This window comes from Carcharhinus amblyrhynchos, chromosome 25 (assembly GCF_965287045.1).
Source record: "Carcharhinus amblyrhynchos chromosome 25, sCarAmb.v2.hapA, whole genome shotgun sequence".
Taxonomy (NCBI): Eukaryota; Metazoa; Chordata; class Chondrichthyes; order Carcharhiniformes; family Carcharhinidae; genus Carcharhinus; species Carcharhinus amblyrhynchos.
In genome coordinates this window covers 2819398-2841371 of record NC_137348.1, presented here as the reverse complement: position 1 = coordinate 2841371, position 21974 = coordinate 2819398, and the positions used below count along the sequence as shown (strand labels likewise).

The window sequence follows — 21974 nt, the reverse complement described above, 5'->3', positions numbered from 1 at the left end:
ATCTGAGTGAAGAAGCTTTTCTCATCACAGTCCTAAATGACCGCCCCCATATCCTGAGACCGTGACCCCTCGTTCTAGACTGTCCCCCTTCCTCACCCAAAGGAAACAACTTCCCTGCTTCCAGTCTATCCCTCTCTGTCAGAATTTTATGCTTCAGTGAGGGCCCCGCTCATTTAGAAAAATGTCAGTGAACACAGGCTCAGTCAGCCCAATCTCTCCTCTTATGACAATCCTGTCATCCTAGGAATCAGTCTGGTAAACCTTCGCTGCACTCCCTCAATGGCGAGTATATCATTTCTTAAATAAGGAGACCAAAACTGCATATAGGTCCCTCTCCAAGCCAGTCCCACCCTGATTTGGAAATATAATCGGCCATTCCTGCAATTCCCTCCCTAACAGCATTGTGGATCACCCCACAGTACGTGGACTGCAGCGATTCAAAGCGGCAGCTCACCACCACCTTCTCAAGGACAACTAGGGATGGGCAATAAATGCTGGCCAGCCAGTGATGCCCACATCCCATGAATGAATAAAAATACTCCATGTGTGGTCTCACCAAGGCCCTATAAAGCTGCAGTTAGAGGCACTATAATAGCGCCCCCACCCGCCCCTGCTTTCTGCCCTTGTTGAGGGCAGGTGACTCAGAACCCAGCACCTTTTTAATCTGAACTCAGATGGGTCTCACAGGTGAGACATCAGCAAGTGGCCCACAGACAATTCCCAGCGCATTGGTAGAGCTAACCATCAAACTGTACATCGCTTAATGTAGCGGACGGTCATCCATGGACAGCGGGTATGGGGCTTCCTTGGAACAGAAAAACCCAGCTATGTTCTCACTGACTGAAAGCTCAGGAGCTGTGAACGGATAGGGAGATAACATTGCAAAAAGCAGCAAGGATTCCTGCTCCACATTACCATGCAGTACCAGTTCCAACCTGTGATGCCTTCCATGGTTGGATAGTCGACTAGGCTGCACTTTCGATTGACCTCCACGAGACCTGTTCTGAGTTACACCCAATGGCATGATACTGCTCATCATCCTTTAGTTAACATATCATTACTTCTATATAACATCTGCCCAAATGAGTATTTGCAAAACCTGACAACTTGCTTTGGTTCATTGGCTATTAGAATCATACAATGCAGAAGAGGCCCTTTGGCCCATCAAGTCTGCACCAGCACCTGAGAAACACCTGAACTCCCACCTAATTCCATCTGCCAGCATTTGGCCCTTAGCCAAGTGCTCATCCAGGTACTTTTTAAAGGATGTGAGGCAGCCCAAATTATTACTCAGGGCTGGTAAATTAAAGCAAGATAATTTATTGCTACAAAGACTGAGTTTATCATTACTCTTCAGTTTCTGCATGAAGTGATTAATAAACAGTCAATTTTGGTCTCCCTGCCTAAGGGAGGATACACATGTCATAGCGGGAGTGCAGCAGAGGTTCACTAGGTGGGACTATCCTATAAGGAGAGATTGGTTTGACTGGGCCTGTACTCAGTTGTGTCGAGGAGGATGAGAGGAGATCTGATTGGAATGTATAAAATTCTAACATTTTGGACTGAGCTGAGGGTGGTGAACCTGTGGAATTCTCTACTACAGAAAGCTGAGGAGGCCAAATCATAACGCATTCAAGAAAGGAATGGATAATTTGAGAGACTTTAATGGCATCAAGGGGAATGGGGAGAAAGTGGGAACATGGCTTTGAGGTTGAGGATCAGCCATGGTCATACTAAATAGTGGAGCAGACTGGAAGGGCCGAATGGCCTCCTCCTAGTTTCTATGTTTTAATACTGGTTTTCCGAGCTTGCCGGCAGGTTTCCCCACCTCAAGGGGGTAGTACGGGGATTTAGTCCAGGCAGAGTTGTCTTTGGGCTGGAGGGGGAGGAAGTTGGTGAATTTCTGGGCTCAGCATGGGGCCCACACTGTAGCTGTGTGAAATACTTTGATTTCTATAACCAGGCTCCTACACAACAGGAGGGAGACAAGACACAGAGCAGAGCTCTCGCTACACTGCCCTTTCGATTCACATCAACACAGCACACTTTCCACATCGAACTTCACTCTCTATCAGCCCTCTGTCACTACAGCAACCTCTCTCTGCGTTGTATTTCACGCTGTGCAGCACAGCGGATAGCTTGGGCAGTTTGAAAGCAGCCTGTTGGCCAGAAGCACTCACTCTTGGTATATGGAATGAAGCTTCCCACTCTCATCTTTTGCACCAGCTCAGTCAGCATCTGATCCTCTTCCTCAGTCCATTCTTTCTTCCTCAGTTCTTTATTAAACTCCTGGTACTTCTGAAGGCACATGAAAGCAGTGCGGTTTGTCTACAGTGGGAGGGAGGGAAAGAGAGAGAGGAATGAAGAGTCTTAAATTCTTAAATTGCTTCTTTGCAAACAACGGCTGAATTTGACTCCATAGTTCACTGGTTTGAGCAATGGTTTTGTAAACCGTGAGTTGCAAGTTCAAGGGGCAGCAGCTGGCACAGTGGTTAACACTGCTGCCTCAGTGCCAGGGACCTGGGTTTGATTCCTGGCTTGGGTCACTGTGCAGAGTCTGCACGTTCTCTCCATGTCTGCGTGGGTTTCCTCCCAGAGTCCAAACATGTGTGGGTTAGGTGGGTTGGCCATGCTAAATATGTGGGGTTATGGGGACAGAGCAGGGGAGAGGGCCTGGGTAAGATGCTCTATCATAGAATTGGTGCAGACTTAATGGGCCAAATGGCCTTTTCTGCAATGTGGGGATTCAATGATTTGTTTATTTGGTTGTCACATCATTCATTCACACAGCGTCCCAGCATGGCTCAATGACTTTTTCCTCAGTTGCAAGACCTATGTCAGGATTTATGGACAGAGGGCAGACTGCTGACGGTGTGGTGGACAAGCTATCAAACCCAGGTCCACTGCCTCAGTTGGATAGAAAAATGCCAAGGCCACTATTGGCTGCAGAGCACAGAGCTCCCACTTTCTAAACTCAATCGCTAACAGATTTAAAGGCAAATGATATTTTTAAATGGTCATCTATCCTGGTTTCTACTGGTTTGGATCTTACTGCCTGCATCATACTGAGTACATTACAAAATAATTCCTTAAGGCACTTTGGGGCACTTTAAAAAGTTGTGAGAAGGCCTATCAAAATGTAAATCTGTCATTACCCCTTCCTTTGGTAACAATTTCTGCCTCATTGGAAAGGATGAGCTGTAAAGGGCAGCTGAATGTAGACAGTCCTTTCCCCTTCCATTCACAAACTCGGGCCCTCTCTCAAAGCACCCAGAATTCAAGCCCACACAGTTACCTCCTGGGTCAGATGTGTTTTCCTTTGATACACACCTAATGGAGCTGGTGGGAAGTTACAACGTGTAAACAGAATCAGCCAAGATTCAACCGTGACCAACTCCTTGTTCTAAAACCCGGCAGCGTTTAAGATGCTCATTGTTTCCTAAGGAAGAGGGTGAGGGTCAGTTGTGGGGCCTCCCACTGTCGAATTGCCTCACCGACAGTGTCCTGCAGTGGGCTTGCACAGAGAAGTCACTGTTTGCCTGGTTTAGGAGGCAGTCCGGGCAGGAGTAAAGCTACCTCTGTACCTGCAGCTCACTGGCAATCCACTCCCAGTCCATACAGCCTTTCCGCTCCGCAATCTCAATCAGCCTCTCCACCTCTGCATTGCTCCACTGTGTTTTGTTGATGCTCGGGTGCTCAGAATTCTGCCACAGGTTTTTAATATCTTCAGCTTTGCGACTCCCATCAAACTGCCAACACAAAACAAGCATTTCCTCATTAATGTGTGAGCGACAGGCTGAACACCGGTGGGGGGGCTAGACAAACCGGAGGGGAGAACAGCTTCGACAACATGTTCAGACCGCCCAGAATTCAAACCTACAAACCAACAGGTTCAACACTCCTCCACAAGACATTAACAGGCAAGTGCAGACCTGCTGAGAATTAAGGGTTATGGGGAGAAAGTGGGAAAGTGGAACTGATCCACTTCAGATCAGCCATGATCTTATTAAATTGCGGGGCAGGCTCGAAGGGCTAGATGGCCTACTCCTGCTCCTATTTCTTATATTCTTATGAAATTAGTAGATTGTTGTATAAAAAAGATCACTAATGTCTTGTTTAGTGGGTGGGTTGGGATGTACTGCTTTTACCTGATCGGACCTGACACGACTCCAGATCCACAGCAACATGGTGGACTCTTCACTGCTCTCGGAGATGGCCGGGTCATCACAGAGGTGATTAGGGTTGGGCAGTGAACACTGTCTCACCAGCGACACTCACATCCCAAAAAACAAATGTAGGAAAACAAGACTCCCAAACAGAAAGAGTCAGTCACTGCCGGCTGCCTAGTCTGAGACTGAGAGATAGATCCCTCACCCGTGCCCCTCAAACTGTTCTATTCAAAGCCTTTATATTCAGTGGAGGTTGGGGGGGGGGCAATGAGATGGTACAGAAGAGGGAGGAAAAGGGAAAAGAGAAAAGAGAAAATAAACACATTAAAACCAGATATAAAACCTGAAGATACTTACATCAATATTGGCAATCTTTATCCAGTCATGGTCATCAAACCTGTTTCCCAACAACTGCCGCTGGGTCATCTGGCTATAAGAAAGTTAAGGAGTAACACTCTTTTACAAAAGCACAGCTAGAGTTAATAGCAACGCCCAAACTCAGCCAGCTGCAAGTATTCATTGTTGTGTTTCAAATGTGAGAAACGTTTATGTCACCATTCAGTGACTGTACTCTCTGTAACATCAGGCCGCAAGGAACTACAAACAATCGTGAATGTAGCCCAATCCATCACGCAAACCAGCCTCCCATCCACTGACTCTGTCTACACTGCTGTCTCAGCAAAACAGTCAGCATAATTAAGGACCCCACGCACCCCAGACATTCTCTCCTCCACTTTCTTCCTTCGGGAAAAGATCCAAAAGTCTGAAGTCACGTACCAACCGACTCAAGAACAGCTTCTTCCCTGCTGCTATCAGACTTTTGAATGGACTTATCTTGCATTAAGTTGATCTTTCTCTAGCTACGACTAAGACTACATTCTGCACTCTCTCCTTTCCTTCTCTATAAATGCTATGCTTTGTCTGTATAGCGCGCAAAAAACAATACTTTTCACTGTAAATATATGTGGCAATAATAAATCAAATCAAACATTAACTTAATACAACTGTATATAAAACAAGAGCAATAAAAGATGCTTTGCTGAATTCACTGCAGGCAAAGTTTTTCAAATGGCAGAGTAGAGTGGCAGCTCTAACACATGATTCAGCTAAAGAATAAATTCACTGTGACAGCCAGCTCCGGTGTGGAACGAGTGGTAATTTATATACAAGATGGGAATGTCGCTCACAGCCAGGTCTGAAGCACGGTTCCCTCCCACCCTCTGACACAGACTCCATTAACACAGGCACCTGGCAGGTTTTACTACCACACCACTTACATTTGTCCAGAGTGGCCCGCACATCACAGAAGGCCATTTGGCCCATCCGGTCTGCACTGGCTCTCTAAAGGAACAGTTTACCTTGTATTGCTCCCCAGTCTTCTCCTCAGAACCCTGCATGTTTTCCCCTTTCACGTAATGATCTAATTTCCTCTTGAAGGCTTGGGTTGAGCCTGCCTGTATCACTCTGGCATCCAGATGTAAACCATTCACTGCGTCAAAAATTTTCTCCTCATTGCTGTTTTTGTCCACTCTGTCCCTTGTACTGGCGAGGAGAGTTTTTCCACGCTGACTCTGTCTAGACTCCTCATGGTTTTGGAAGTCTCTACGACTCTCCCGTCAGTTAAACATTACTCCAGTCCACACTCGGTTAATGGCTTCTCAAAGCAGCTTACCACAAGCAGTGCCTGCAGGGCAGTATGAGAAGGAGGCAGGCCATGGGGTGGGGGAGGCAGTCCGCAGAGGGTGAGGTTGCGGGGTGCGGGGGGGGGGGAGCAGTCATTGTGCTTTATTCCTCACTGTCTCTCCAGCCCCTCCCCCCTCATTCCAACAGGAACCTCGCCCTCAGGTGGGACGGTGCCGGATCACATTGTTTTTCCCATTTCTTTGCTACATTCGTTATTTTGGCTTTACGGACAGAGTAATAGGGGTTGAAAGTGGCATTCCTGCAATCAGCTTCAAACACAGCCAATAACATTCCCGGGAAGTTTCTGTAAAGTAATTGGAACGCCTGGGAAGGAAATAACTGCTGTTCTGATTCAACAATACACTCTGCTCGAGTTAAGCAAGGTTCAGTCAGGACAATATTAAAATTTCCTGTCACGATTGCTGTAGCTTTGTAAATTGGTCACACCAACCAGACGTCCACCCACACTAATTAATTAATTAATTAACGGTCAGTCAGTCCCGCAGACAGTGAATGAGAGAAGCTCCCTTACTGGTCCAATGCCCTCCAAATCAGACAACACTAAACCCAGGAATGGAGACCAGCTTGTGAGGAGACAATTACTTTTCAATTAGATACTCTTTTAAAAATGCCTGTTGGCAGTAAGGTATCTCACTTGATGTTGTCCATTTCTCGCTCCACTTCACTAATCTGTTTTGCCAACATCTGTTTCTCAGTTTCCTGGCGACAGAGTTCCATCTTCTTGTTCAGGTATTCAAGCCTAGACGTGTGAAAGGAAGGTGACAGGTGTTAATCCTGACCAGGGTTCAGGTTAACCTGCTGGACTTTAACCTGGTGTTGTGAGACTTCTTACTGGGTTCAGATCAGCCAGGGTTTCAGCTGTTGACTAACCAGTGACCTCTGCTGGAGACTCAACAAATGTCATGGGATGGATAGGATAGAGGTGGAGAGACTCTTCCCGCTCAAAAAAGACAGTAGGACTAGGGGGCACAGCCTCAAGATAAAGGGGAGGCGGTTTAGAACGGAGTTGAGGAGGAACTTCTTCACTCAAAGGGTGGTGAATCTCTGGAATTCGCTGCCCGTTGAAGTGGTGGAGGCTGCCTCGCTAAATATTTTTAAGAAGCGGGTTGATGGGTTTTTGATAAGAGAGGGGATTAAGGGTTATGGGGAGAGGGCGGGAAAGTGGAACTGAGCCACAACAGATCAGCCATGATCTTATTGAATGGCGGGGCAGGCTTGAAGGGCTAGATGGCCTACTCCTGCTCCTATTTCTTATGTTCTTATGTTCAAGTGAGAATCAGAGAACTGTTACAGTGTAAGAGATGGCCATTTGGCCCATTGTGTCTGCACTGGCTCTCCAAGTGAGCAACGTACTTAGCACCATTCTCCCTATGACCTACACACTCTTTTCAGCTAACTTTCTCACTCCATGTTGATTGCTTTGATCAAATCTGCCTCCACCACAGGCTCACAGCACATTCCAGGCCTTAACTGATCACTGTGTGAAAAGATTCTCTCATTTTGCCTTTGCTTTAAATCTCTGTTCTCTCATTCCTGATGCTTTGAGTGGGAATAGTTTCTCGCCATCTACTCTATCCATAGCCTTTGCGACTCAGTTTCAAGGCTCAACTGTGATGCCTTCTACAGTTCAATGCCCCACTAACACTCATCATCTAGCCCCGGGTGAGATACTGACCGTATCCCAGCAACAGAGCAGCACCTGCTGGGTGAGAGAAAGTTTAACACAAAGCGGAAAGAAATGGTGGGCACGGTGACTGGATAGTCCCAGGCCACCCCCTCCACCAGGGCATTCCAAACCCTGAAAGCTCAAAGGTAAGAGGGACGACATATTATAACACCAGTATGCCTTTGAGAAATGTTTTTGCTGATCATGTTATCTACAGCTTTGGTTGTCTGGTTAGATGTCCTTTTATTGCAGCTCAGATGCTTTAAATGGGGTTTTGTTTATTTTCACTCTGGGTCTAATGCACTTCCTGGGAGTTTACCATCTTTTGAATTGTTCGGGGGAAAGAGTGATTGACAGTCAGGCCACAGGACTTCTTTTCCTTCCAGTTTGGTTCAGGGTCAGAAGCTGTCCTAGTTTTCAAGTTGCAGCAGGTTTTGTATCTCCCTCCCTGATATTGTAAATTCTGCTGACTCGCTGGAAGCAGGTCCTCTTGCCTTCCTGGAGTGAGAATTCTGCTGTTGGTGGTTTGCCAGCTAGTAACTAACTAGTATAATTAATAAAAGTTATTGCTAATTTTCTGTGTTAATTATATTCTTAAATAAACTTTGTTTGGTAAAAACTCCTTAGTGAGTCATTCAAATCATACCTGAACTGAAACCTATCATGCTCACCTCAGCCAAATTTAAATTGCAAATCTTATGATCCAAATGAGCTTCATAAAACACTTTGGCATTTCTGACCTGGATTTTAACAATATCTTTTGAAGTTCTTCTTCAATCCCCTCAATCGCAACGAGTGTAAATGTTCACACAGACCTAGTGTTCTGTATAGACCCTGCTCCTCAATATGACCAAAATAAAAGACATACACAGAGCTCGAGAATTGCTGAAAGAGAGGTTTTTTGTCAAAGCTTTTCATCTTGCACTCATCAGGACATTTCACACGACTGGTATAAATCTGGTTCGATTTGGATTCTTGTGAAATGTCCTGATGAGTGCAAGACTAAAAGCTTTGACAAAAATGTCTTTTTTCAGCAATGCTCAACCTGCTTGTGGTGTTTTTCATATCCAAACATAAAGTGCTTTTTCACCAATAAAGTACTCGTGACTATAGTCACTTTTGTAATGTGGGAAATGCAGCAGCTAATAATCACACAGCAAGATCCTACAAACAGCTCTGCAATGACAACCTGATAATATCCTTGATTCATTCAGGGACTGATCCAGGTTGCTCTGGAAGATAGACAGGTGGCACTGATTGTACATTCTAGAAATTCTCACAGCGGCACAGTGGTTAGCACTACTGCCTCACAGCATCGGGGACCTGGGTTCGATTCCCAGCTCGGGTCACTGTGTGTGCAGTTTACATGCTCTTCCCCGTGGGTTTCCTCCGGATAGTCCAGTTTCCTCCCACAGTCTGAAAGAAGTGCTGGTTAGGTGCTTGGCCGTGCTACATTCTCCCTCAGTGTACCCGAACAGGCGTTGGAGTGTGGCAACTAGGGAACTTTCACAGTAATTTCATCACAGTGTGAATGTAAGCCAACTTGTGACACTAATAAATAAACTTAAACTTTTAGTTTTAAGAGCAGAGGAAGCACCCAACATCCACTGCTGTGCTCCTTGAGCAGCTTAAAGACACAGTCTGTCTACGGGTCTCCCAGTCTGTCTGGCTGAAATACTCAAGCAGATAGTATGCATTTCAACGCTTTGATTATTTTATATCCTGCTGGCAGCTCACCTCTGAATCCAGGCTGCTCTACACTGACCTGAGTAAACCCTGAGTAAATGGGATTTGTCAAGATGAGGATCACTCCTGTGCCTCTCCTCCAAATCTTTCCCAAAGACAACCTACCAGTCACCATGGGGCAGAGTACCAACAATTACTTACATTTAAATAGCACCTTTAATGTTGTTAAACACTCCAAAGGAACCACACACAGTAGTAGAAAACAAAGATAGGTAGGAGGCATGGCCATGGAGGGATCTGCAAACCAGGAATTTTTAAAAGCAAAGTAATGCCAGATGATTTATCCATGCAGGTCAGCAAGAGGAGTTCAACTTTACAGGGCTGCACGGTGGCACAGTGGTTAGCACTGCTGCCTCACAGCGCCAGGGACCTGGGTTCAATTCTGGCCTTGGGTCACCATCTGTGCGGAGTCTGTACGTTCTCCGTGTCTCTGTGGGCTTCCTCCGGGTGCTCCGGTTTCCTCCCACACTCCAAAGATGTGTGGGTTAGGTAGATTGGGGTAATTTAGCATGGCCACAGTGTCGGGGGATTAGCTAGGGTAAATACACGGGGTTTCGGGGATAGGGCCTGGATGGGATTGTGGTCAGTGGAGACTCGATGGGCCGAATGGCCTCCTTCTGCACCATATGATTCTATGAGACATTGCTATACATCTGCACACATCTCTGCACCCTCAAACACACGCTGGCACCAAGAACGCAGCACCTCAGATTCCACCCTGCGTTACTAACAGATCATGAGATAATTATAAATAAGGGGGTTTACCTCAAGAGTTTGGGCTGTAGCAGTCGCTGCGTCGCATCACTTGCGACCGAGAGCTTTAGCTTTTCCTTTTCGTTCTGCTTCCCTGTGAAAGAAAAATATCAAACACCTCATTCAGGTGACAGTGTGATTAGTGATTTGTCACCTGAACCTCAGTGACCCCCACCCCCTCCTGCAGCAGACAGTGGAGGGCACAATGAACTGATTAAAACAGGACATCTCCTTCCAGTCTGTGCAGCTCCCCCCCCGTTCCCAGCAAGAGAGACACTGCAGCCACCATCAAGGGATTATGGTGGCACAATGGTTCGCACTGCTGCCTTGCAACTAAGGACCCAGGTTCAATTATAGCCTCAGATGACTGTGTGGAGTTGCACACACTCCCTGTGTCTGTATGGGTTTCTTCCAGATCTCCGGTTTCCTCTCAAAGATGAGCAAGTTAGGTGGAGTGGCCATTGATCCTTTAGTGTCAAGATGTGTAGGTTACGGGAGTTAGCAGGGCAAATGCACAGGGGTTAAGGGAATGGGGCTCGGCCTGGGTAAAATACTCTGTTGGACGTATTAGGTAGTCAAGAAGACATATGGCATGCTTGCCTTCATCAGCCGCAAGTCACGTCGCAGCTTTATAGAACCTTTGTTAGGCTGCACGTATGTTCAATTCTGGTTGCCACACTTACAGGGGGCTTTGGAGAGGGTACAGAAAAGATTTACCAGGATGTTGCCTGGTATGGGTGGCACTGGCTATGAGGAGAGTTAGAAGTCTACAAGATTATGAGGGGTATAGACAGAGTGGATAGCCAGAAGCCTTTTCCCAGGCTGGGAGAATCAATTTCTAGGTTTAAGGTGTGAGGGGTAAGTTTTAAAAGAGATGTACAAGGCAGATTTTTTTTTACGAGAGAGAGGTGGGTGCCTGGAACTCGCTGTCGGGAAAGGCAGTGGAAGTGGATACGGTAGTGAGTTTTAAGGGGCACCTTGATAAATACATGAATAGAATGGGAAGAGGGGGATTTGGTCTCCAGAAGGGTAGGGGGTTTTAGTTCAGTCGGGTAGCATGGTTGGTGCAGGCTTGGAGTGCCAAAGGGCCTGTTCCTGTGCTGTAATTTTCTTTGCTCTGAGAGTCAGTGCAGACTTGATGGGCCAAACGGCCTCCTTCTTTACTGTCTGGATTCTATGATCATCTGGACCTGCAGCTTTCCTTTTCTGATCCAGGAGATGCTGCTGACAGGAATCGCTATCAATTCAATCCACAACTAGGAAATTCTCCAACCAACAAATTATTCAAATAAAAGATGGGAGCATCACGAGTGATGGTGCAGCTGTTAATGTGTCAGACCAGCTGAGGGAAGAACCTTCTCCTGCTTTTGCCTCAGTTTCCACTCCACAACAACAGAGTAAAATGTCCCAAGGTGCTACCCCACACAGAATGCAGAGGTTGAAGGCAGCAGCTGACTATTACCACTTTAAAAAGTCTGACAACACCAGGTTTAAGTCCAACCAATTTATTTGATAGTAAACTCACTAGCTTTCGAGGTTACCCCCTTCATCAGGTCACTTTCACCTGACAAAGGGGGTAACCTCGAAAGCTTGTGAGTTTACTATCAAATAAATCGGTTGGACTTAAACCTGGCGTTGTCAGACTTTTTACTGTGTTTACCCCAGTCCAACGCCAGCATACCCACATGATTATTACCACTTTCCCCCAGGGCAACTCGGAATGGGTGATAAACGCTGGACAGCAAGTGATACCCACATCCCGTAAACAAATAACCAAACCAGCAGTGTGTGCAGACAGAACGTGACAGCAAGCCACACAGAGGAGATACTGAGAAACTGAAAAAAAAACTTGGTCAAAGCAGGAGGTTTTAAGGAGCATCTTTAAAAAGGAGATGAAAATGTTTTCAGGAGGGAAGCCCAGAGTGTAGAACCCAGAGAGTAAAGGTCCAACCAATGGTGGAGTAATTAAAAATGAAAACAAGATGGCAGAGTTAAAATAGACACTAATACTTACAACTTGTTATTAAAAACTCATCAAATCCTTTGATGCCTTGTGTAGCTTTTTCCTTTGCGTCCTGGTTTGCTGGTGGACCCTAATCACAATGAGGGAGTAAGAGATTTAAACATTATAGAACATAAAACATTACAGCACAAACAGGCCCTTCGGCTCACAAGTTGCACCGATCATATCCATACCTACCAGGCCTATCTATAACCCTCAATCCGATTAAATCCCTTATACTCATCCAGAAGTCTCTTAAAAGACCCCAGCGAGTTTGCCTCCACCACCACCGACGGCAGCTAATTCCACTCACTCATCACCCTCAGTGAAAAACTTACCCCTGACATCTCCTCTGTACTTGCTCCCCAGCACCTTAAATCTGTATCCTCTTGTAGCGACCATTTCAGCCCTGGGAAATAGCCTCCGAGAATCCACCCTATCTGCACCTCTCAACATTTTATAAACCTCTATCAGGTCGCCTCTCAACCTTCGTCTCTCCAGGGAGAAGAGACCTACCTCCCTCAACCTATCTTCATAAGGGATGCCTCCCAATCCGGGCAACATCCTTGTAAATCTCCTCTGCACCCTCTCAATAGCTTCCATATCCTTCTTGTAGTGAGGTGACCAGAACTGCACACAGTACTCCAAGTGGGGTCTGACAAGGGTCTTATAAAGTTGCAGCATTACTTCCTGATTCCTAAACTCAATCCCTCGATTAATGAAGGCTAGCACACCATACAACTTCTTGACCGCTTCCTCCACCTGAGAGGCCGATTTAAGAGTCCTATGGTCCCAGACCACAGGTCCTTCTGCTGCTCAACACTGCTAAAAGTCCTACCCTTGATATTATATTCCTTCATCCCATTGGACCTGCAAAAATGGACCACTACACATTTATCTGCGTTGAAGTCCATCTGCCACTTCTCCTCCCAGTCTTGCATCCTATCTATGTCTCGCTGTAACTTTTGACATCCCTCCAGACTATCCACAACACCACCAACCTTGGTGTCATCGGCAAATTTACCAACCCATCCCTCCACTTCCTCATCCAGGTCATTTATGAAAATGACAAACAGCAAGGGTCCTAGAACAGATCCCTGGGGCACTCCACTGGTGACCGATTTGAATTTTTCAAAGAATTATGAGGAAGCTATTTGTTGCAATTTGCTATGGAAGAGAGTTATTTGATTGCACATTGTGGGTGTGCATGACATTAAGTCTCAATCATTGTCCAGAATTCTGACAGTGATTGTCAATAACTGTGGGCACTGAGTCAGCCAGGCAGAGTGGGACTGGAATCATGTGTAGACCAGACTGGTGGCAAGCTCCCTTTCATCTCAGATACGTGAAGCGGTTTGGTTTCAGGAATAGAGGATACCAGAGTGGGCCACACAGCTCCTCAAGTCCACTCCACGTTTTAATTAGATCCCAGTTTATCGGCTGCACCTTCCTGCCCTGTCTCCGCAAATGACAAACTTCTCCAGTCACTTCCCAGCTTCCAGCAACAACTCCCCAAATCAGAGAAAGGCACTGCTTCTCCCACTTTCCTGAAAAAAGCTGAAATATTCCAGAATGTCGGGTATCAGGGGATCTGCACAAACTCACCGCTCCAGTTGGTAAAAGGCGACAAATCCATTGGAGAGCTGACACAGTTAAAACATCCAACACCAGAAACTAATTTATATACTGACAAAATTATATCGTCAAGTTCAAAAGTACTCACCAGGCCGGTGACTTTATCCTTGAAATATGGCTTCAGGAAGTGCCCCAGGTACAAGGTAGCAGGCTGATTCTTGGATTTTGTTTTCTCCGACTCACGTCCAGCAATGTCACCCATGATTTCAATCTGGAGGAGAACAAGAATACCGTGTGTTCACTGCCAGAGCAGGGTCATCGCTGGAATATAGTCACGGTACCACAGAAAGGATATAAAAAGGGTGCAAGGATATGCCCAGCAACTACAGACCACTAAGTTTAACCCAGGTGAACCAATTTGATTTGGGTTTTTAATGAGGTAACAGAGGGGGTTGATAACAGGTAATCCGGTTGATGTGACGTACATGGACTTCCAGAAGGCATTTGATAACATGTCACATGACAAGCTTGTCAGCAAAGTTAAAATTCACAGAACAAATGGGATAACGAAGGGCAGCATGGATAGGCGGTTAGGTTAGAGAGAGGAAACAACAGCAGTAAAGGGCTGTTTTTCGGATGAGAGGGTGGTATATTGTAGAGCTCCCCAGGGAACCACTGCTTTTCTTGACCTATATTAATGACGTTGATTTAGGTGCGCAGGAGCCCTGAGGATGTGAAGAGGATAGTGACAGACTTTAAGAGGACATTTGCAGCCTGTGGAATAGACAGACATTTGGCAGATAAAATTTGATGTAGAGAATTGCAAAGTGATTTATTTTGGAAGAATGAGGGGGAGGCAATCTGAAATGAAGGGTGCAGGGGCAAAGCAGCCTGGGTGTACGTGCGCACAAATTGTTGAAGGTGGCAGAGCGGGTTCAAAAAGTGATTAATAAACAGAATCCTCAGTTTTACAAATAGAGGCATAAAGTACAAAAGCAAGGGAGGTTATGATAAACATTTATAAAACACTGGCTCTGTTTCAGTTCTGAACACAGTTTCAGTGTCCAATTCTGGGCACCACACTTTAGGAAGGATGGGAAGGCTTTGGCAATAGACCAGAAAAATAGGTCCAGAGATGAGGAGCTTCAGTTATGTAGACATTTTGGACAAGCAGAGGCCATTCTCCTTAAAGAAAAGAAAATTGATAGATGTCAGGAGAATCATGAGGGTCCTGAACAGAGTAGATAAGGAGATGTATCCTTTGGTGGAGAGATTGAGAAGTAGAGGACATCTGTTTAAGGCAAGCGGCAAAAGAACCAACAGTAACACGAGACAAAACATTGTCATGTTGCACAGCGAATGGTGAGGACCTGGAGTGTGCTGAAGGCACAGCCAATCATGGCTCCAAAAACAAAAGGAATTGGATAAATATCTGAAGAGAAAAAACTGTAGCACTCCAGGAAAAAGGATGGGATTTGGTAAGATACTCTTCCAGAGGGCTGCATGGGCACAATGGGCCGACTGGCCTCCTTGTGTGATGTAACCATTCTATAGTTCAACTGGCCCTGGATAGGATGCAGCAAAGAATACAGGAGCTGAATGAGTTAAATGACAAGGACCAGTTGCATAATCTGGACAGATATCACTAAGAATAAAAGATTAAAAGGTGAACTAATTGAAGTGTCGCTCAGTTAGATAGAGAGAAACTATTTCCTCTGATTGGGGAGTTAAGAACCTTAAATTAGAGTTAAGTTGATAAGGGCAAAGTAGGAAGCACATCTTCACACAACAGGGTATTGGGAATCCAGAGTGCACACTTCCCCCAAAAAGCTGTTGAAGTTGGGGACTGAATTCTGACTGAATGGCAGGGCAGACTCAAGGAGCTGAATGATTTCCTTCTGTTCTTCACCAATGTCCCAGACCTATTCCACATTAACATGGTAAACCCAGCAGTGATGAGGAATTGTAGACCAAAAGAGAAAATGCTGGAAAATCTCAGCAGCAACTGTAAGGAGAAAAGAGCTGACGTTTCGAGTCCAGATAACCCTTTGTCAAAGCTGATCATATTATATTACTCTTATTATATTGTATTATCATTATATATTGTATGAGGGTTGCAGACATCAGTGACTCTCCTCTCAGCCCCTGTGGTGAGATTAGTCGCAGGCAGCCCAGGTGCAGAGATTTCACATCGATTCCACTGTTGCCTCAGAGTTCAATGCCACAGGCTGCCCAAGGAACCGCTCCCCACACGACCCCAGGAATCTCTCACTCACCTGCTGCTCCTTATTGTGTGTAAGCAGCAGTTCAAGGTCTTGCAGCTTTTCCACAATCACCTCCTGGTAAACCAGGTTCATCTGCAGGCAGGTCTCGGGGTCCTCAGGGAGCTCATCTCCTTCTTCGTCCATGTTGCTGCCTGGGAGTTGAGGCACCAAGCCTCCAGTGAGAGCCTGCTCCTGAACACAAATCAAAAGGTTACTCCTTCCTCCTACCCTCTCGGCACCTACATAGTTTTTAGAAAGGGGCATGGGAACTCCTATAGAAGTGGCCCATTTCGACCCTACTTGAGATATAACAGGACACAGAAACCAATGGTAGGATTGAGCAGAGTCAACATGAAATGGAAATCAACTTTAACAAACATACTGGAGATTTTTGAAGATATAATTAGCAGAACAGAAATGAGGGAACTAATGATTGAAGTATATCTAGATTTTCAGAAAGCTTTTGATAAGGTTCTACATACTAGGTTAGAAATAAAGAGCACATGGGCTTAGGGGTAATATGCCAGCTTGGGCACAGTAAGAAGTTTCACAGCGCCAGGTTAAAGTCCAACAGGTTTATTTGGTATCATGAGCTTTCGGAGTGCTGCTCCTTCATCAGGTGAGTCCCTATTTAAGGTGAACATACGTACTGCCTTGGATTAAGAACTGGTTAATGGACAGAGAACACAAGAGTAGGAATAAATGGGGTCATTTTCAGCTTCACAGGCTGCGACTAGTGGGGTACCAAGGATCAGTACTGGGCCCCAGCTATTCACATTCTATATCAATGATTTATTGTAGGAATTAAATGTAACATTTCAGTTTGCAGATATCACAAAACTAGTTGGAATTGCAAGTTGTGAGGGGGATGCAAAGATGCTTCAAGCAGATTTGGAGGCTAAACGAGTGATCAAAAATTTAGCAGACGAAATACAATGTGGAGAAATGACAGGTTATCTACGCTGGTAGGAAAAATGGAAAGAGTGCATTTCATAAATGGAGAGAGGCTGGGTAGCATTCAGCTTCAGAGGGACTTGGGTCTCCTTACTCACCTCATTAAAGTTATTGAAAATCTGATTCCATCTTTACGGCCCTATGCCACTTATTAAATACCATTTCCGTTTCACTAGCAAATCCCCCAAAAGCTTGATTCTGTTTCTTAAATTTCACTTTGTGAACCCCTGGCACAAACTCATAAGCATGGAGAGCAGCAGTTTTCACTGTACCATAGTCACCAGGCAGTTTATGTAACAGTGTGCCTTCAAAACCTTCCCTACAAACACTGCACTAAAAATATTCAAATTTTAGTTTAGCCATTGCAGTTTTGTAGCACTTGGCTCAAATGACAAAATATATTTCAACATTTTCCTCCCTGATTTAGGTGCTAAGCGAATACCCCTTGCCAAATCAATCTCATATGAGGAGAGGTTAAGTCAGTTAGGATTATATTCACTGGAGTTTAGAAGAGTGCGAGGAGATCTCATAGAAACTTACAAAATTCTAACAGGGTTAGACAGGGTGGATTCAGAAAGAATGTTCCCGATGGTGGGGAGAGTCCAAAGCTAGGGGCAATAGTTTGAGGATAAGGAGTAGTTCTTTTAGAACTGAGGTGAAGAGAAATTTCTTCACCCATAGAGTGAAGAATGTGTGGAATTCACTCCCACAGAAAGCAGTTGAGGCCAAAACGTTATCGGATTTCAAGAAGACATTAGATGCAGCTCATGGGGCTAAAGGGATCAAGAGTTATGGGAGAAAGGGGAAGGAAAGGGGGGATCCGGATATTGAATCTGATGATCAGCCATAATCAAGATGAATGATGGAGCAGACTTGAAGGGCCAAATGGCCTACTCTTCCTTCTAGTTTTTATGTTTCTAAACCCAAGTCATTATTAAGTTTTACTGCCAGTCTCTGTTGTATAATTGAAGCCTTGTCAAGTTCAAATTTTCTTGCTTTCTTTTTCTTTGAAATTCCATCTTTTTCCCTATTCCTTCCTCTCTGTCTAACATTTCTTGTTCCCTCACCCTTTGCAATTCAAGGATTTCCTGCACTGTAGGGATTCTATGAGAAGATTTCACATTTTACAGTAGCAAGCTAAATTCAATGCAGACCAAACATTATTTACAAAATATTGAATACCAGTGAGAAGGGCTGGGGCCGGGGGGGCCAAGAAGAGCTCGGAGAGGGGTAGGCAGGCAAGAGCCAGGGCTGAGGTAGAGGGGTTAGCACGTTTATTTGGTATCACAAGCTTTCGGTATGCTGATCCTTCATCAGGTGAAGGGGCAGGACTTCGAAAGCTTGTGATACTGAACAAACCTGTTGGACGTTAACCTGGTGTTGTGAGACTACTTACTGTGCCTACCCCTGTCCAGTGCTGGCATCTCCATATCTTAGAGTGGCTGATCACATTAAAAATAACAAAAACATCTTATGACTTGGAAATATGGGGAGTGACGGCCTAGTGGTGTTATCACTAAACAATTAGTTCAGAAACTCGGCTAATGTTCTGGGGATCCGGGTTCAAATCCCGCCACAGCAATTGGTGGGATTTGAATTCAATTAAAAAAATCTGGAATTAAGAATTTACTGATGACAATGAAACCATTGTCGATTGTCAGAAAAACCCATCTGGGTCGCTAATGTCCTTTAGGAAGGAAATCTGCCATCCTTACCTGGTCTGGCCTATATTTGACTCCAGAGCCACAGCAATGTGACTGACTCTCAATTGCCCTCGGGCAACTAGGGATGGGCAATAAATGCTGGCCCAGCCAACAGTGCCCGTGTCCCACAAATAAATAAAAAAAGGTAGAACTTTATTACAACAAATGTATACACAAGACATAAAAACATCTTTTAAGTTGGTTTCTATTTCCCTATAATAATCATTTTTTGTGATTTAAATCTCCAATATAATGCGAATGTCTCCCAGCACAGGGGCGGCACGGTAGCACAGTGGTTAGCATTGCTGCTTCACTGCTCCAGGGGCCTGGGTTCGATTCCCGGCTTGGGTCACTGTCTGTGTGGAGTTTGCACATTCTACTTGTGTCTGCGTGGGTTTCCTCCCACAGTCCAAAGATGTGTGGGTTAGGTTGATTGACCATGCGTAAATTGCCCTTTAGTGTTCTGAGATGTGTAGGTTAGAGGGATTAGTGGGTAAAATATACAGGGATATGGGGGTTGAGTCTGGGTGGGATTGTGGTCGGTGCAGACTCGATGGGCCGAAGGCCTCTCTCTGTACTGTAGGATTTCTACGACTTCTTTCCGTATTCTTGGGAGGTCAAAAGGGTTCCACAGCCAGAAAGGTTTGGGAACCCTGATCGAGAGATACAGCAGAGGAGCAGAGCAATGTATATTCATTCTTACCAGAGAAGTACATGCACCTTCCTCATCGTCCTCATCACCATACTCTGCCAAAGCAAAAAAGATTGTTAGCCATTACTCGCTGCAAACCAGGAGGAAGAGACAGCAGAAAGAATTTCCCCCTCCCTTCAATATTAGCCACCAGAGACTAAACCGCAATGAGGGAATTACGCAACACTAAACACGAGTTCTCACATTCAATAACACTCATCAGCACCTCCTTCACAAGATACCCAATAAACTCTTTGGTCTTGTCAAGTTACATCCCAGTTAAGTAAATGAATAGAGCCCAGTACAAAGGGAACCTCAGGGACATCATTCTGAACTTGGTTGCTCATGTACCCAGACTATAAATCTGGCAATATATAATCGCTCCACACCTTATAGCTTGGCTCAGAGAGAAGATTCAATGTTCATCTCCTGGTCAGAGACAGCCCTCAGGGATTTGCCAATACCAGGTCATGATATTCCAACTCATCACGGCCTTCAGTCTACATTCACATCATCACTGATCGAAAGTCGGGATTCCATACACTCCCAGAACAGGTACAGCATGAGGTTAGATACAGAGTAAAGCTCCCTCTGCACTGTCCCCATTCACCTGACGAAGGGACAAATCCCAAGAGCTTGAGAGTTTGCTATCAAATAAATCGGTTGGACTTAAACCTGGTGTTGTCAGACTTCTTACTGTGTCCCATCAAACACTCCCAGGACAGGTACAGCACAGGATTAGATACAGAGTAAAGCTCCCTCTACACTGCCCCATCTAAAGCTCAAATGACACCACACTATCTCCCTTACCACTCCCTAGACAGACCACTCGCACTGCATTCCCACAGAGTCCAGCATACTCACCGATTCCACCCCACCCCCTTCCCCACTCTCTTCTCCCCCCCCATATTGTATACGTATTATCTCTCTACATATCTACATTATATATATTGTGTCTCTCACTAATCTCTTCCACATATATATCTGTCTCACTCTCCACGCTGCCCACTTTCTATAACATATATTATGGAAAGGATATATGTATTGTATGTATATATTGTCTCTATCAGTATCATATATACATATGCACACCTATCTCTCTCACCGACCACTCTCGGCACTACCCAACTCTCTCTACACACACTTCCATCACTCTCAATTATCTCCCCCATATATACTAACTGCTCTGCACCACCCAGTTCTACCTACACACAGACAAACACATATACACAGATAAACTAAATGGAAATGGGATAGTGAATATCATTTCACCTCATTCTCCATTTTATCACCCTCCCCCACCCCACCTTCTTCAGGCCAACAGCCGCATTTCTCAGGTAGTCCTTGACTAAGCTGTATCTTTGTTTTGCCATTCACACATTCTGATCACTTAATGAAAGCTTTCAACACCTTCTCAGCCTTCTGCATCCTCATTTACATTCCCTTTGTCCCACTCCTCTACCTCTCCCTACCCCCAAAGGCTCAAACTCTGCTCTCTTTCCTCTCAGCTCTGACCAAGGGTCATCTAGATTTGAAACGTTGGCTCTGCTCTCTCTTCACAGATGCTGTCAGACCTGCCAAGATTTTCCAGCATTCTTCTGTATCTGTTTCAGATTCCAGCATCTGCAGTATGTTGCCATTATGTTATGACTGTGTCTCTCTCTATTATATTAGATCTACACTATATCTATCTCTGACCCCTGTCCGGGCTGGGAGACAGATTATGTCTCTCACTGTCTCTTTTGTTATATTATATTATCTCTCTGTCTAAAACACACATGCACAGCACTCTCGGCACTGCCCAGCTCTATCAGTCTCTCTTTGTGTCCCTCTATATTGTTATCTCTCTGTACCATGTTATCTCTACACTATCTCTTTCTCTCTCTGTCTCTTATTGTATTATCTCAGTATGAAGTCTCAATTTCGGGTTAAAGCCCAACAGGTTTATTTGGCAGTACTAGCTTTTGGAGTTTCAAGCTCCTTCATCAGGTGAGTGAGGACTTGTGTTCACAAACAGGACATATAAAGGCAAACTCAATTTACAAGATAATGGTTGGAATGCAAGTCTTTACAGGTAATGAAGTCTAAAAAGTTACAGACAATGTGAGTGGAGACAGGGACAAACACAGATTAAAGAGGCATGTATTGTCTCCAGCCAGTATTGGCGCCGAGGGCGGTCTGCGTGTGAGAAAGATATAGACAGAGAGATAATATATATAAAAAAAACAGTGGGAGACAGATTAGAGAAAAACTGAACTGGGTGGCCCGGAGAGGGGACAGAGATAGATATAGAGGTAATATAATAGACACACACAGCCATAATATAAAGACAATAGATGTCTCTAGACTATCTCTCTCACTGACCGCTCTCGGCGCCGCCCAGCTCGCTCTCCGCCGCCACTCCGAGCCGCTGCTCCAGCTCCAGGATCTCCCGGCGGATGCGCTCCCTCTCCACCTGCAGCGGGTCACTGCAGCCCGGGGCCTCCATCGGGCCTCAGGCCGGGGCTCCGCACTCGGGCGGGTTCGGGCTGAGTCTCGGGCCGGGGTTCTGCGGGTGGTCTCCTGGCTCTGGCTCAGGCTCCGTCTCCGGGTTCAGGCCCCGGGCTCCACGCTCCGGTCTCAGGCGGGTTTAGGCTGCGAGTCCGGGCTCCGCTCTCGGGCCTCAGGCCGGGGTTCTGCGGGTGGGCTCCGGGTTCGAGCTCCGGGTTCAGGCCCCGGGCTCAGGCGGGTTTAGGCTCCGGTCACCG

The 21974-nt window shown here is 45.6% G+C and overlaps 1 protein-coding gene and 1 non-coding gene across 4 annotated transcripts in view; both read right to left on the bottom strand.

Annotated features, from left to right (window-relative positions):
- The window catches only part of snapc4 (small nuclear RNA activating complex, polypeptide 4), a 43195-nt gene extending 21221 nt beyond the window's left edge, over positions 1-21974 (bottom strand). For 2 of the 3 annotated variants that reach the window (XM_080211865.1, XM_080211864.1), the window contains exons 1-10: positions 21592-21974; positions 19240-19283; positions 15892-16071; positions 13764-13886; positions 12053-12131; positions 10051-10132; positions 6508-6612; positions 4527-4599; positions 3585-3749; positions 2181-2328 (exon numbers count right to left, since the gene is read on the bottom strand). In XM_080211865.1, coding sequence (XP_080067991.1) covers positions 2181-2328; positions 3585-3749; positions 4527-4599; positions 6508-6612; positions 10051-10132; positions 12053-12131; positions 13764-13886; positions 15892-16071; positions 19240-19283; positions 21592-21715 — 1123 coding nt within the window. In that variant the 5' untranslated portion in view covers positions 21716-21974. Of the gene's footprint in view, positions 1-2180; positions 2329-3584; positions 3750-4526; positions 4600-6470; positions 6613-10050; positions 10133-12052; positions 12132-13763; positions 13887-15891; positions 16072-19239; positions 19284-21591 lie in introns of those variants that run through there. The other variant, XM_080211866.1, reaches the window with a different exon arrangement.
- On the bottom strand, positions 19626-19721 carry LOC145358465 (Z30 small nucleolar RNA). The gene has a single exon (XR_013889485.1). It is a non-coding gene; the product is annotated as a Z30 small nucleolar RNA (small nucleolar RNA).